Below are 13,636 nucleotides of genomic sequence, written 5' to 3'. Positions count from 1 at the left end.
TGGTAAGGAAAAATTTTGCCCATACGCTTTAACGTCCACAGCATATCCATGCGTTTTACCTGTGTTTCCTATTTTGAAAAAAAAAAAAAAAAAAAAAAAAAAAAAAAAAAATGATTCAACTGAACGGAACCTGAGAGAATATTCTGAAACACATCGTAATATCTGGATTTCAAATTTCAGAAATTGGCTCAAAACTCAAAATTTTATTTCTGAAAATTTCAATTTTTTTTCAGCCACATATATTGTTTGTATTTGTCGTTTAAATAAAAAAAAGTGTATGATTCCCACTCAGCAAAACATAAGAAATAATCTACACAATGTGCGTATTATTGACTTAAAGTTGCCAGAATTTTTGTCTAGTTTATATTGTTGAAATCTCTCTTTGTTTTGAAAATACTTAAAATTTTAAGTTTCAAATATTTTTTATGGATTCAAAATTTCAAAGATTCTGAAATCTTAATATGACTGTCTGTCATATTTGGAAAAACAAAAGACGCGTCAAAGAAATTATACAAAAAAAGAACGTGTTAAAAAATACTTAAAATTTAGCTATGATCCAAAATATTTCAAGTTAAAACTTTTCCGAGGAGAGGGCTAAGTATACAGAAATGTGAATCGCGATAATAAAAAATTAAAAGCAAGTATTTACAACAACTTGGGGCTTTATAGTGACCCCCTCTACTGCCCCTAAAATGCAACAGCAATGACTTAGAACTTAAGCAAGTTTTTCCTGAGGCAATAGAAATTAAACTCAAGGCATATAATAATGTTTCTTCAAATAGGGATTTAGTGGGGTACTCATTTAATGCTTTATACACAAATTTAATAAAAAACGGTTTCAAAAAGCATAAAACGAAACCAATAAACCAATATACAAGTAAGCCTGTTACAAAAGAACCTCATAGGTTAGCTGCTAAAAAGGCAAGAATTGATTTAAAAACATGTTCTTCCTTTTAATTTTAGTTGAATAATTACCTCGTTTCGAGTTGTTTTATTCATCAGTCCCGGTTGAACTTCGTCGAAGTAACGATTCTGGGACTGTTTTAACTGACAATCAAACAGTTCGCGGTAACGAGCTGTGAGTAAGGAGCAACTTGGCCCAATAGTAACAAAAACTGTAAACAACGGAATTCCAATAACAAGAGATACATAAAAAGAATTAGCTTTTTATGCTGATTCTAAATAAGATCCATAAAGTTTAGTGTTTCCCATCAAAAGCCACGAGCCTGAGAAAAGTTGCCTGATTTTCAAAAAAAAAGGGAGAAAGACCCCCAAAAAGTCAAGGAATCTTATTGAAAATCACACCATAAGATTCAACGTACCAGAGAAGCCCCTAAACTATACAAAATACGTCCTAAAAATGGAAACAATAATTACCAAAAACGAGATCATTAAAGGTCTTAAGATCCGTGAAGAATTCATCAAGAGTATGTTTCTGAACATCAAACAAATATCAAACAAAAATGAACCTCAATATAAGCTCACAACCATTTTGCTAAATTTAAAACCTTTAGCTCTTATCTTTGACTTAGATAGCTTTGCATAAATTATTCCAAGCAGAACACATGTTAAAAGTGAACTTATGTGGAGTTGGGGGGCTGCATCACCCAAAACATACCTCAAAAGTCAAGGAATCTTATTAAAAATCGCACCGTCAGATTCAGCGTATCGGAGAACCCCATAAACTATAAAAAATGCATCCTAAAAAAATGCAACAGGGAGTTAAAACAAAATGAAAACAATAATTACCAAAAAGAGATCTTTAAAGGTCTTCAGATCCGTGAAGAATTCATCAAGAGTATATTTCTGAACATCAAACGCAAAATATTCGGCCAGGGTTTTATACGAACTCTCCATCTTCTTGCACATACTTAATAGCAAGTCGCAGGATTCCCTTGCATCTTTGGCGAACGGCTATTTATATAATAAGTCAAGGAAATCAGAACAGTCGAGCTAAACGGAACTTATATTCCGTTACATTAGTCTGGTTATAAACACTTTCTCTATAATTTAAATCACAAGAAATTGCTCCCATCACTCTTATGGTACTGAATAGAAATACATTTTGTCTTAGAAACATTTACGATACCATTAATTAATTGCTAATATACAACTAGTATTGGTGCCTGGTAATTACCGGCTGGATGAAAGCTAAGTCAATACAACACTTTGGAATTCTCAAGAGTTAGAATTTCTTCATATCATGAAAAACGACTATGCCCGAAAACCACAAAAAAAAGCAAAAAATTCTAGGCAAACGTGGTTGTGACTCTCAAAAAGGTTTGAAGCCAGTGACTTATGATACATTATTATACTTAAGCTAAGCGGGTGGATATTTTACGACTTTCTCTTTTTTTTCGTATTTTCTATGAATGTTCAAATTTTTCAGCTTTTTTTGAACTCATGCTCCTCCCACAAAACGAGATTCTGTACACGCACCTGATTAAAGCTATACCAGGTTTGTTAAAAATGGATTAACCAGAACATATTTATCGACTCTATCTTTCAAGAGTACAACCAGGGTTGCCACTCGGTGAAAAAAAAATCACTAGATTTTAGTAATTTTATGGTTGATTTAGTGATTTCTTAAGTAATGTAGTGATTTATGCGCTGATTTAGTGAATGTTTTGTTTAAGCAATATAGAAAGTCACTAAAAATAGTGATATAACACTAGGGGTGGCAACTATGAGTACAAAAAATCTCATATGCCAGTATTGTTGTCATGCTTAGAGTAGCGTTTGACTTCCTTTTTAGGGAAGCGTTATGGAGAATTATGGGTGGAGATATCGCCACAAAAACTCCAAAATACCTATTAAGATGTCAAGACTTAACATCTGTCGGTCAGGTAACTATGCCCCTAAGTTTCCAGTGAAGTTTAAGGTAGCAGGGATATCCCCTTTCCCCTATATTATTAAACTACGCGATAGATTGAATATCGAATAATGGACTGAGAAAAACTAGCAGAATCATTTTCGGTAAAAGTTTCCACCAAAGCCTGACAGACATGGATTACGCAGACGATGTTGCTCTTCAGGAAACGGCTGGTGATGATTGGTGATAAAAATGATTGGTGATGCCCAGGAGGCACCAAAACGCGCTGGAATCACTATCAGTAGCTCTAAAAGAAGCATTGTGGCTCTCAACCAGCCTTCTTTTCTGCAGATTAATCTCGACAGTGAGCCAGGAGAAAACGCTGAGTAATTCCGGTCCTATTGTCCCATTTGGTGGTGAAGCTTAGAGGAAATGTTCCTGTCCGTATTGCAAAAGCTTGGCTAGTTTTTACAAGTTTTAAAAAAGTGCTATGAACCATACGTGAAATTTCAATCAAACAGTTCGTGGTAACAAACTATAAGTAACGAACCGGCTCAATAGTAACTGAAACTCTAAAAAACGGAATATTTATACCAATAGATATATCAAAAGAACAAAATTTTTATGCTGATTTCAAATATATAAGTTTCTTCAAGTTTAATCGTACCCATCAGTAGTTATGAGCCTGAGAATATTTGCCTTATTTTCTAAAAAAGGAGGAAACACTACCTAAAAGGCACAGAATCTTAATAAAAATCATACCATCAGATTCAGCGTATCAGAAACCCTTACTGTGGAGGTTTCAAGCTCCTATCTTTAAAAATGTGGAACTTTGAATTTTTTGCCAGAAGAAAGATCACGGATGCGTGTTTATTTGTTGTTTTTTCCCAAGGGGTGATCGCATCGATCCAGTGGTCCTAGAATATCGCGAGAGGGCTCATTCGAACGGAAATTAGAAGCTGCAGTGCCCTTTTTAAGTGACCAAAAAACTGGAGGGCAACTGGGCCCCCTCCCACGCTCATTGTTTCCCAAAGTCACCGATAAAAATTTTGATATATCCATTTTGTTCAGCGTAGTCGAAAAATCTTATAACTATGTCTTTGAGGATTACTTAATCCCCCACAGTCCCCGGGGAAAGGGCTGCCAGTTGTGACCTTAGCCCATTGTTTACATATAGTATTGGTTATTGGGAAATATACATACGTTTTCAGGGGGATTTTTTTCTGGCGGTGGAGGGGGGTATGGGGAGAAGGTTACGTGGGATGATATTTCCATGGAGGAATTTTTCATGGAGGAAAGGAATTTTCCCTAGCATTATTTCGATCAGCAATTAAATAAAAAAAGCAAGTTTTTTCAACTGAAAGTAAGGAGCAACACTAAAACTTAAAACGAACAGAAAATATTACGCATATAAAGGAAGTCGCCACTCCTCAATAGCTTGCTCTTACTCCAAAGTTTTTTTTTAACTTTTAAATAAAGTAATTATTCTAATTAAACAGCCTTTGTGATTCAGGAGGCATTCTTAAATAACTGGAACAAAAATCCAACTTGGGTTATTGTAAGGTTATTATTAGTCAAAAAAGTAAAATTAACATACAAATTTCGTTTGAATTATTCATGTACGATGAGCAATCTTCAAAACCTGCATTAATTCAAAAACGTTCAGAAATTAAATAAAAAAAACAATTTTTTTTTACTGAAAGTAAGGAGCAACAATAAAACTTAAAACGAACAGAAATAATTCCGTATATGAAAGGGGCCGTCCCTTCCTCAACGCCCCGCCCTTTACGCTAAAGTTTTTTATTGTTTAAAAAGTAGAACTGTAAGAAGGAGTCTGAAAAAAACTTAAAGCAGAAGCGAGGCTTAATTAAAAATTGAACACCCATATCAATGCCGTATCCAGGGGGGGGGGGTTACCCGGTTTGAACCCCCCCCCCGAAATTTTTGACCGAGTCGAAAATTAGTAAAACCTAGGTAAAAATCAGTATAATTAGTCGAAAACTGAGTCAAAAATTAGTACCCCCCCCCCCGAAAAAGTCAAAAATTAGTACCCCCCCCCCCCCCCGAAAAAAATCCTGGATCCGCCCTTGACTCATATGGCTTCATCTTAAAATTACGATCATTAGCAGTGAAGTAGATAATCAAGCCGAGATATGGTCTAAACGTTTTAAGGTGTTTGTTTTCTCTGAAACACCTAATTTTACGACCCCCCTCCCGCTGTGGTTTGTACCGAAAAGTGCAAATGATCCTTGAATAATAAGAAAAACTGCTTTCCATAATATGCTTTGTGATTAGAGACGCCATTTCTGTTTCAAGTCACGGGGAGGGGTTCTAATATCGTAGAATTTTCTTTGGAAAACCAAGACTGCTTAACAGTTTATTCTTAAACAATTTTCCAAAAAAATTAATTTGAAAGCATATTTTATTGACATTTTGTCTGAGAGATAAAAAGGCACCACCCCATTTCTGCTCCCCCTCACAACATCTCTTTCTGATATTACAAAAAGTACATCACAATTTCAATGAGCTTTAATTTTTGTTTTTAGAAGTCTATTCTTTACATTCTGGATATTCTTATCGCTATTGATGCAAAAACGCACGCATTTTTTTAAATATAATTGAATTAGTTACTTCCAGATCTATCCATTCACCGGGCCAAAATTACGGTATTATTTATGCTTTTCCTTAGATAATGGTAAAAATTTGATTAAAAAAATCGGAAAATACTCCCATTTCCGCAGAATTCAAAAACAACGTATTTTTCAATCTATAAAACAGTTACAAAGCAAATTTCAAAAACGAAATTAACAAAATTGTCGTCCTACGCTGAAACAAAAAAAAAACAACCCTAGGACCAAAGAGCAAGGGGAACTGACAAAAGTAGACTGGCGCTAGTATCGACAGAAAAGACTAACAACGACATCTAGAATGTGGCGAAATTAGACATTTTTTCAAGTTATGTAATCATTTTCTGTCAGATACTGAGATCATATACTTATTCCTGCCTTAATTTTACCGATTCCACTAATCAAAATAATCTTTCTCATTATTACACTGAAAAAATACCATTGCCAAACGCTAGATCCCACTGAAAGTTTTTTTTTGTTGACACTTGAGAAATAGCCTATCAAAAACTTGGATAGGAAACATAAACCTTAATATAAAATGCTAATGAGAAACAACTCCTTTATTTCCATCCCAAGCAAATTGAACAAACAAAACCAACTATCCAAGCAAAGCCTATATAATTCTCAGAAATTCCAGGCTACATCTTTCAATTCTTTATTACTCGCTTTTCCCAAATAGGAATACATATGGATTACGAATGAATCTTCGTATTGGCCCATACAAAATGGAAAAGATGGCAAAACTATATTTATGAAGAAACATTCTACTGTCAAAGATTTTACGAAGCAATTTGGAAAAAACTCAACAATTCTTTAAACAATCCAACTTTCTTTTCTAGGTCCAGGAAGGGACCGTTCTCATGATGATATGAATATATACGATGTTTCATTTCTGTTAGACAACAAAAGAGGAAAATGCGGAAAAAGCGGGAGAAATTTGGTTAATTAAAAGCAAGCTTTGTTCGATGGACGCGACTTACGCAAAAGGAAAGCAGATGAAAGTGCAAAAGGGAAAAGTAAATGGCTCAATGTGAATTGAGCCTTTCATAATTACGATTATAATCAATCAAATATATTATTTTTTAAGTTTTAAGCACAGTTTACAACAGTGCATATTCATCAGTAAATTACCGAAGGAAGAAAGTACCAATACGAAGATGAAAATCATTTCTGTAATTGAACTAAAAAAAGGAAAAATTTTAGAAGACATCCAACTAACGACACTCATATTTATCGGAAAACACTCTCCATGATTGAATCATACCCAAACAAAGCATTTTTTCAATGATGATAGGTATATTATAATCAAGGCCAGGGGGACGTCTCTACTTTTTGCCATTTTTTTCCAATCGTTTCTTTAGGGAGTTAACCAATTTGGCATCTGAACTACACAGTTATCAAATGGAGACAATCAAAGATCAAAGTTGTTCCTAAAGATGGCGATACCCGGGGAAAAATTAATTGCAGCGTCCCCTCCCGACTCAAATACAAGCAAAAAAGGCCGATTCAACATAAAAAATTTGATCAAAGTGGGCAGTCCCCCAGCCACAGCCCCCAGCTGATCCGGTTGCCTCCTCCCCCTAAACGGCTCTGTTAAAGATAACAGATGAAACTTATTTTGATTATCTCAATGTTCAAGTCTAGAAATTAAAAAAGGTTGTGAAGAAATGGGGACTATGACCCGACTACTTGTTTTACATCAAGTAACTGGCGGACTCTCGGACTTGGTCGGTTGACCGGCTTTACCCACCTGGCATGAACAGGTTTGTCTGTTTTGCCACGTTCAACCGTGAAAACAAATTAGCGAAAACTGCATTGCAACCTATGAAGGTTTTTACCATTAAAAATTGAATTCCCGATTTTTCCTAATTTTTAAGATATATATATATATATATATATATATATATATATATATATATATATATATATATATATATATATATATATATATATATATATATAAGGTTGAGTTTTTCACTTAACCAACTCAAAAGTCAGATATTATTTTATCAAAGAATTACTACAAGACACAGTATGAATTATAATGAATTAAATTGGGTATAAATAACAACAGGGTTTGATTTGACATTGGCACCTTCCAAACTTAGTAAGTTTCTGGGAGCTTATAATATTTATAAATAAAAATTTGCACATTACCGACAATCGTTGATGCATCACAAAAGACCATTCTATCGCAGAAAAACAAAGAGTTTACTTGTAAAAAGTCTTGATTCAAAACTTTCCGTTCTTTTTACTGGCTTAAAATTTTACACAGGTGAACCAATTAAGTAGAATTTAACTCTTGGTATTTTTACTGAGTTGAATTTCCAAGTACGAAACAGTTAGGTCTCGAAAAGGCTTCCCTTTCTGTTATAAGCTCAAAGAATAATATGATGGGTTTACTATAATCCCCCACAAACAATAAACTAAAGTAATAGTTTTTTACACGGAATTATAGGAAAGTAAAGTCTCTCTTTCTTGTTGACACAAACCCCTAAATTAAGAAGCCAAGCATTACGTGATTAGGGTAGGAAGCGTAGACCTTTACCCATTGAGCTTTATCTGAACAATTTTTTAACACGGGAACCAGGGGCGAATCTCCAGCATTTTTACTGGGGAGGGGGCAAGAAGGGTTCATATCCGATTAGTCAAGGGGCATGAGCTGTATAGTATTTTTTCCAAATTATGGGGGGACTGGGCCCCCCCCCCCCCAACGACACCCCTGACAGGAAAGGATCAAAAGTTGAGCAAGCCTCAATAGATACAGTGAGCTTTAACAAAGACTTTTAAACTGAAAGAAAGGAAATACAAGACCGCCTGAAGAATTTATCTCGCCTCAGGAACGTTTAAATTTCTGAACAGATCGAGTTTATTCCTGTTTGGGAAAGACAATTATCTGAAATTGATAACTTTTGAAAAGGTTCTCGTTAACTTCCAAGAAAAAAGCAAACCCCAAGGGAAGATAAGAAAAAGAATAAGTGGTCCCGCGAGAGAAAACTCAAAGACATGATTTTCCCTGTTTTTGACAGCAAAGAACTAGTGAAATAGCTTTTTAGCTTATGAAATCAGAGCATTGCGTTTTCATGACACGTAGGAAATAGCTAAATCCGTAAGAAATAAATAGCTAGAAATAGTAAATCTTTCAATCTTGTTTTGTTTATGTAAAAAGTCTCCGACCTAGGTGAGCATTGAACTGAGTGGATTAAGTTAGAAATATATACATGTTCACGATATTATTAATTTATTAGGAAAAATCTATCACTAATGGTACTCGAAGCCACGATCTTCACATTTAGAAAATATAACGTTCAATTACCATATACAGAATTCGTTTAGCCGCTGAAACCGCTGTATTAATATTCTTCTATATCATTTATAATATTTGGTTTAATCATTTAAAATGATTTTCCGCTCTATCCATTTGGCAAATTACGTTTTTCGAATTAGGTGTACGTGCTTTTTAGACAGAAAATTGTTTGAAAATCGATGAAAAAAAAAGTCAATTTTCCTATTTTTTAAGCAAGTCTAGATCATTCCCCAAGAAACAGTAAGTAATATCATAATTCTGGCTTGGTAAATGAATAGATTTGAGACTAATAAATCAAAACGATATAAGTATTTCAGCCTCGTGATGCAAGTTAAAACTACAGGCGTGATGTAAAATCGCTTGTTTCAGAGGGGAACATATATCTTAAATTGCCAGGAGTTTGCCTATTTCGCCCCATAGCATAGGGATATCGAGAAGCAGAGAGATTCTGGCTTATACGGAATCACCTAATGAGGTTCTTTTAACAGTTGTCATCAAAGGTGATAGAAACCTTTGTAGAAGACTAAAAGTGGTATCTTGTACGGCATACCCAACATTATGGACGGAGGAGAGAGCCCTGCATTACTGCCATTAGAATGTATAAAAGTGAAGAGGTTGTCGAACCTCCACGAAACTTCATCTAAAGTGTTAAAGTGCGGGTAAGTAGTCAGTTCTCACAAACTAAATTGTTCAACATGGCGCAGGGAGCAGGATACCCTGAGTAAACTCAGGAGGAAGTGATCAGGAGGAAGTGATCTTATCTCTAGAAGCAAACACAACATTATCTACTAAGGAATGTCCTTAAAATCTAGCTCATCGGAAGTGATGGAAATGCATTTTGTAAGACCCCCCCCCCCTCTATGGGGAAGAGGGGTCTCTATATTATTGAGATTCGAATATTTAATAGAATAGGTTATCAGATCCCAACCAAACCTGAAAGTGCGGGTAGGTATTCAGTTCTTGCAAATTAAATAATTCAAGATGGCACCGGGAGCAGGGTACCTGTAAAGCGCAGTAGGAAGCAATTTCATCTCCAGAAGCAAACGTGATATAACCTATTAAGAAATGTCATTAAAATCGTCCTCATAACAGGGGATGAAAGGCCTAATAGAAGACTTGAAGTTGATTTTTGCTGTACATACTCAACATTAATCCCGTAATAGCACAAGGGACTGATGCTGTGTTTGGCAATCGGGGGTCCAGGGATTCAATTTACGCTGCCGCAATGTTGGGTGTCAGGCTGAAACATCATAAAAGACCGAGCAATTGAATCATCGATTCGACATCCTATGCGCCAGCAGTGGCTCAGGAGGATCTTTATCCTTTTACTCCATATTATATAGGGAAGAAGGGCCCATAAACTACTACCAACCGAACATCTAAGAGAAAAGTTTATCAGATCCCAACAAAACTTGGTTTAAAGTACGGGTAAGTATTCAGTTCTCACAAACTAAGTCGTAGCGACCAGGATGCCCTGTAAACCTAGGAAGAAGCGATATCCTCTGCGGAAGCAAACATGGTATCATCCACTAAGAAATGCCCTTATCATTCTCAGCGAAAGTGATAGAAGCCCTCAAAGAAAACTGGAAGTGGTATATTGCAGGATATACCCAGAATTATGTAGGTACCACCAGTGACCAGTTAAAGGCTATGAGAAATTTAGCCTTTTTTCCTTTTAATTGAATTTAAGTAACTAGCAAATCTAATATCAGCTATCGTTATTATTAAAGCAGTAAAACGATAAGGCATTGTAGTATTCTCTTGTTTCTGCAAAAAAGGGAACTTATTATGTTATGGCATATTGTTTGACAAGCGCTATGGAACTACCAAATCACATAGCAAGTGTTCAACTAAATAAAAACTGGCAATTTTAAAGGAACTACGCGGAAAATTGTAAAAAAAGAACAGAACAGAAAATGCCCACTATCAACTCAAAAAATTGAAAAAGGAATTTCCGTAACTAGAAATAGAGTACCAAATCCCTCCCGAACGTCAGTATCATCATGATTGGCACACACATCAAGAGAATTCGTCCAATTACCCTGCACTCTGAGTACAGGACAGCGTAAAAATAAAAGCAGCAATGAAGTTCAAATTTAATGCATTGAAATGAAATTTTAACTTACGCTTAAATACACAGCTAAATTCTTAAATTCACACATAAGCGACCCCACCCCTTAGAAATCTCAAAATCTTTGCTATTTGCGTAACGCTTTCTCTTAATTTCAGCATTATTTGTGAATTTTTCTCGACCATTTCGAAATTAGGTCCTCTCCACTAAACAAAAAAAAATTCCCCAAACATGTCTACATGTTTTAATTAGCCCTGCAATTTCTCTTACTGTCGACAGTACTTTTTTTTTAAACTTCACGTAATGGATAGAATCAAACCGGTTATTATTCCCTTTTCGTACTCCTGAAAAAAAAAATCAATCCTGTTTCTTTCTTCTTTTGTTTTATCTAAGACTCCTTGCTTATTTGTAATCTAATTTGTCCATATTTCTCTATTATTCCTTCACTTAACTACTTATCTATCTTACGTCTTACTCGACGTTCCATAGCTTTCCACTTTTAAAATTCCTCACATACATAATTTTTTCTCTCCTAGTACATTTTATCTACCTTTTTCCTAAAATCTTTTTTTATTCATTCATACGATTCTCCATTATTTTATATTCTCCGTTAATTTACCATACAACAATTTCAAAATTCTCATTCCAGCTACCCACGGCGGCAAGGGGCTGCTCCCATTCATTAGGCCTATAACATATAAAATTAAAATACAAATATACAATGCATATACGTTTTTGTAATTTAAAACAATTCACTGTCAGCAATATTTGTGTATTTTTTTAGAACTTGGGGTCATGACCCCCGCCCCCAAAAGTCCTTTGGACCTCAATTCTTCAGAACAAAAAACTGAACAAACTGCGATTTCAAATTGACTAAATTCAGCAATGGACATTTGATGAAGCGACGATAGAGAGAAGAATAGAAAATGTGTAATTTAGGAGCGATTTAGACAACAACAGAACTGATGCAAAAATCCATAAAAATGAAAAAAAAAATGACTCAGTAAAAAACCAAATAAACGAATTTGAACTGAACTCTACAAGAGAAGGTAAGAAATGAAAGTATGCAAAGAGAATAGTAAAATGGCAGGTTATTAATTTTTTACACCTTTTCTCGGCAATATGTGACAGAAGGTAGCCTCTGCCAAGGAGAGACCAAGGTGCCAAAACCAAAGTCTACAAAGATCTATGAGTGGCAGGGGGGGGGGGGGGGCAAAATAGGCTATAAAATACAGAAAATACAAAATAAAAAAGTTATAGGCCAGTCACTCTTATTTTTCTTGCATAACGTTTCATATATAGCACACTGAGTAACACGGCCACATTGTTTATTTCTACAGCCCCGACCCAAACAACTGTGAAAAAATGTTATACCTCAGCACCGCCGATACAAACCGACTTGAATCTTTCATGGATTTTTTCTTTCGGCCAGATGTTTCGAATTTGCATAACAGGGGAAAACTGAGAGAGGAAACACAGAGGAAGGGGTTTTGAAGTTTATTATTTTTTGTCTTCAATTAAGCTGGAATATTGATCGAAGGTAGCATATATACACCAAACAAACGAAAAAGAATTATCCGGTTGGGAGGGAGTCGAAAATAGTACAAAAAATCCCGAAAATTTAAACTAGAACTAACACGGCTTAATACTTCATCAAACATTTCGTGGTAACGAACTGTACAGTAAGAGCGACCCGGCTCAACAGTAACCGAAACTCTAAAAAACAGAATTTTAAAACCAATAGAAGTAGTAATGGTGTATACAGTTTCACGAATGATTGCGTAATATGACTTACCACGGGCCAGGCATCTATATATTTGAACCCTACGCCTGAGGCATAGATATGTATGTAAGTCTCGAATGAATTGGGGTTACCAGGATCATTTGCAAAGAGGTACCGTTTCTATAGAAGCTATAGTAATTTGAAAAATCATATGGAATTTGCTTGATGCTATATACGTTGCGTACGCGCCCATACCAAACAGGTTGGTCATAATCTGTTCTGCTTCAAGTTTTTTCTGGCACAATTAACTGAATTTCTATTTCATGATAAACAAGTTTTTTTTGTAGGTTACATCCGTGTTGGAAAAACCGGTGTATCTTTTTAGTTTTCTTTACATTACATATTAGTAAGAGAATTGAATTCACAGAGAATAGTTTTTATTTGCAAGGATATTAGTAGAGGAAAAAAATGATGGGTGCATTTACATTATTGGAGATTAATGATGGAGCTAACAACAGTGACGTAATTACTTCTTTAGTTTACGAGATTTGCGAATTTTTTTTTTGCGAGAAGATATTTGCGAAAAGATATTTGCGTAGACGCTTACAAGGGACATTGCTAGAAAGTATTCAATAGCTTAATTGAAAAGTAACGATAGAATGACATTGTGACTTGACCTAGCTTTACCTCGCCGATGTGGTCTTTATAATACGTAAGTAACGTTTGAAAAATATTGTAAATTTAAAAATAAAGGGCTGAAAAGTGTTCTGCTGGGGGGGGGGTGCATAGAGGGGAGAGGTGCACGAGGGTTCAGTTAAAGAGGATACAGTTGCACGGAGGGATTTCGGTTATACACGGGTTCAGTTACACGGGGGGTTCAGTTGCACGGGGGGTATCCCTTTTTTTTTTCGTAAATCGGGCTCCCTGTTTTCAGAAACGCTTCACTATAAATAAGGCTATTGTATCTTTCTGAACTTTCTGTGCGAGGCAAGGATAACTATTTAGTTTAAATAATTCTAGGAGGAATCGAGTTTTGTGGCTGGTGTGGAAAAATGGTACTTGTTAAATATTCGGGTAAACAGTCGACTATAAATAA

The 13,636-nt window shown here is 35.3% G+C and overlaps 1 protein-coding gene across 1 annotated transcript in view; it reads right to left on the bottom strand.

The window, feature by feature from the left end:
- Window positions 1-13,636, bottom strand: part of LOC148945419 (protein diaphanous-like) — a 298,677-nt gene that overhangs the window by 67,243 nt on the left and 217,798 nt on the right. The window contains exon 15 of the mRNA XM_089099035.1: window positions 1,750-1,914. Coding sequence (XP_088955161.1) covers window positions 1,750-1,914 — 165 coding nt within the window. The remainder of the gene's footprint in view (window positions 1-1,749; window positions 1,915-13,636) is intronic.

The sequence above is a fragment of the Artemia sp. Qi Xiang Cuo genome, chromosome 13 (assembly GCF_049724085.1).
Source record: "Artemia sp. Qi Xiang Cuo chromosome 13, ASM4972408v1, whole genome shotgun sequence".
Classification (NCBI taxonomy): domain Eukaryota; kingdom Metazoa; phylum Arthropoda; class Branchiopoda; order Anostraca; family Artemiidae; genus Artemia; species Artemia sp. Qi Xiang Cuo.
The sequence above is the reverse complement of the archived record's forward strand: the minus strand, read 5'-3'. Positions and strand labels throughout refer to the sequence as shown.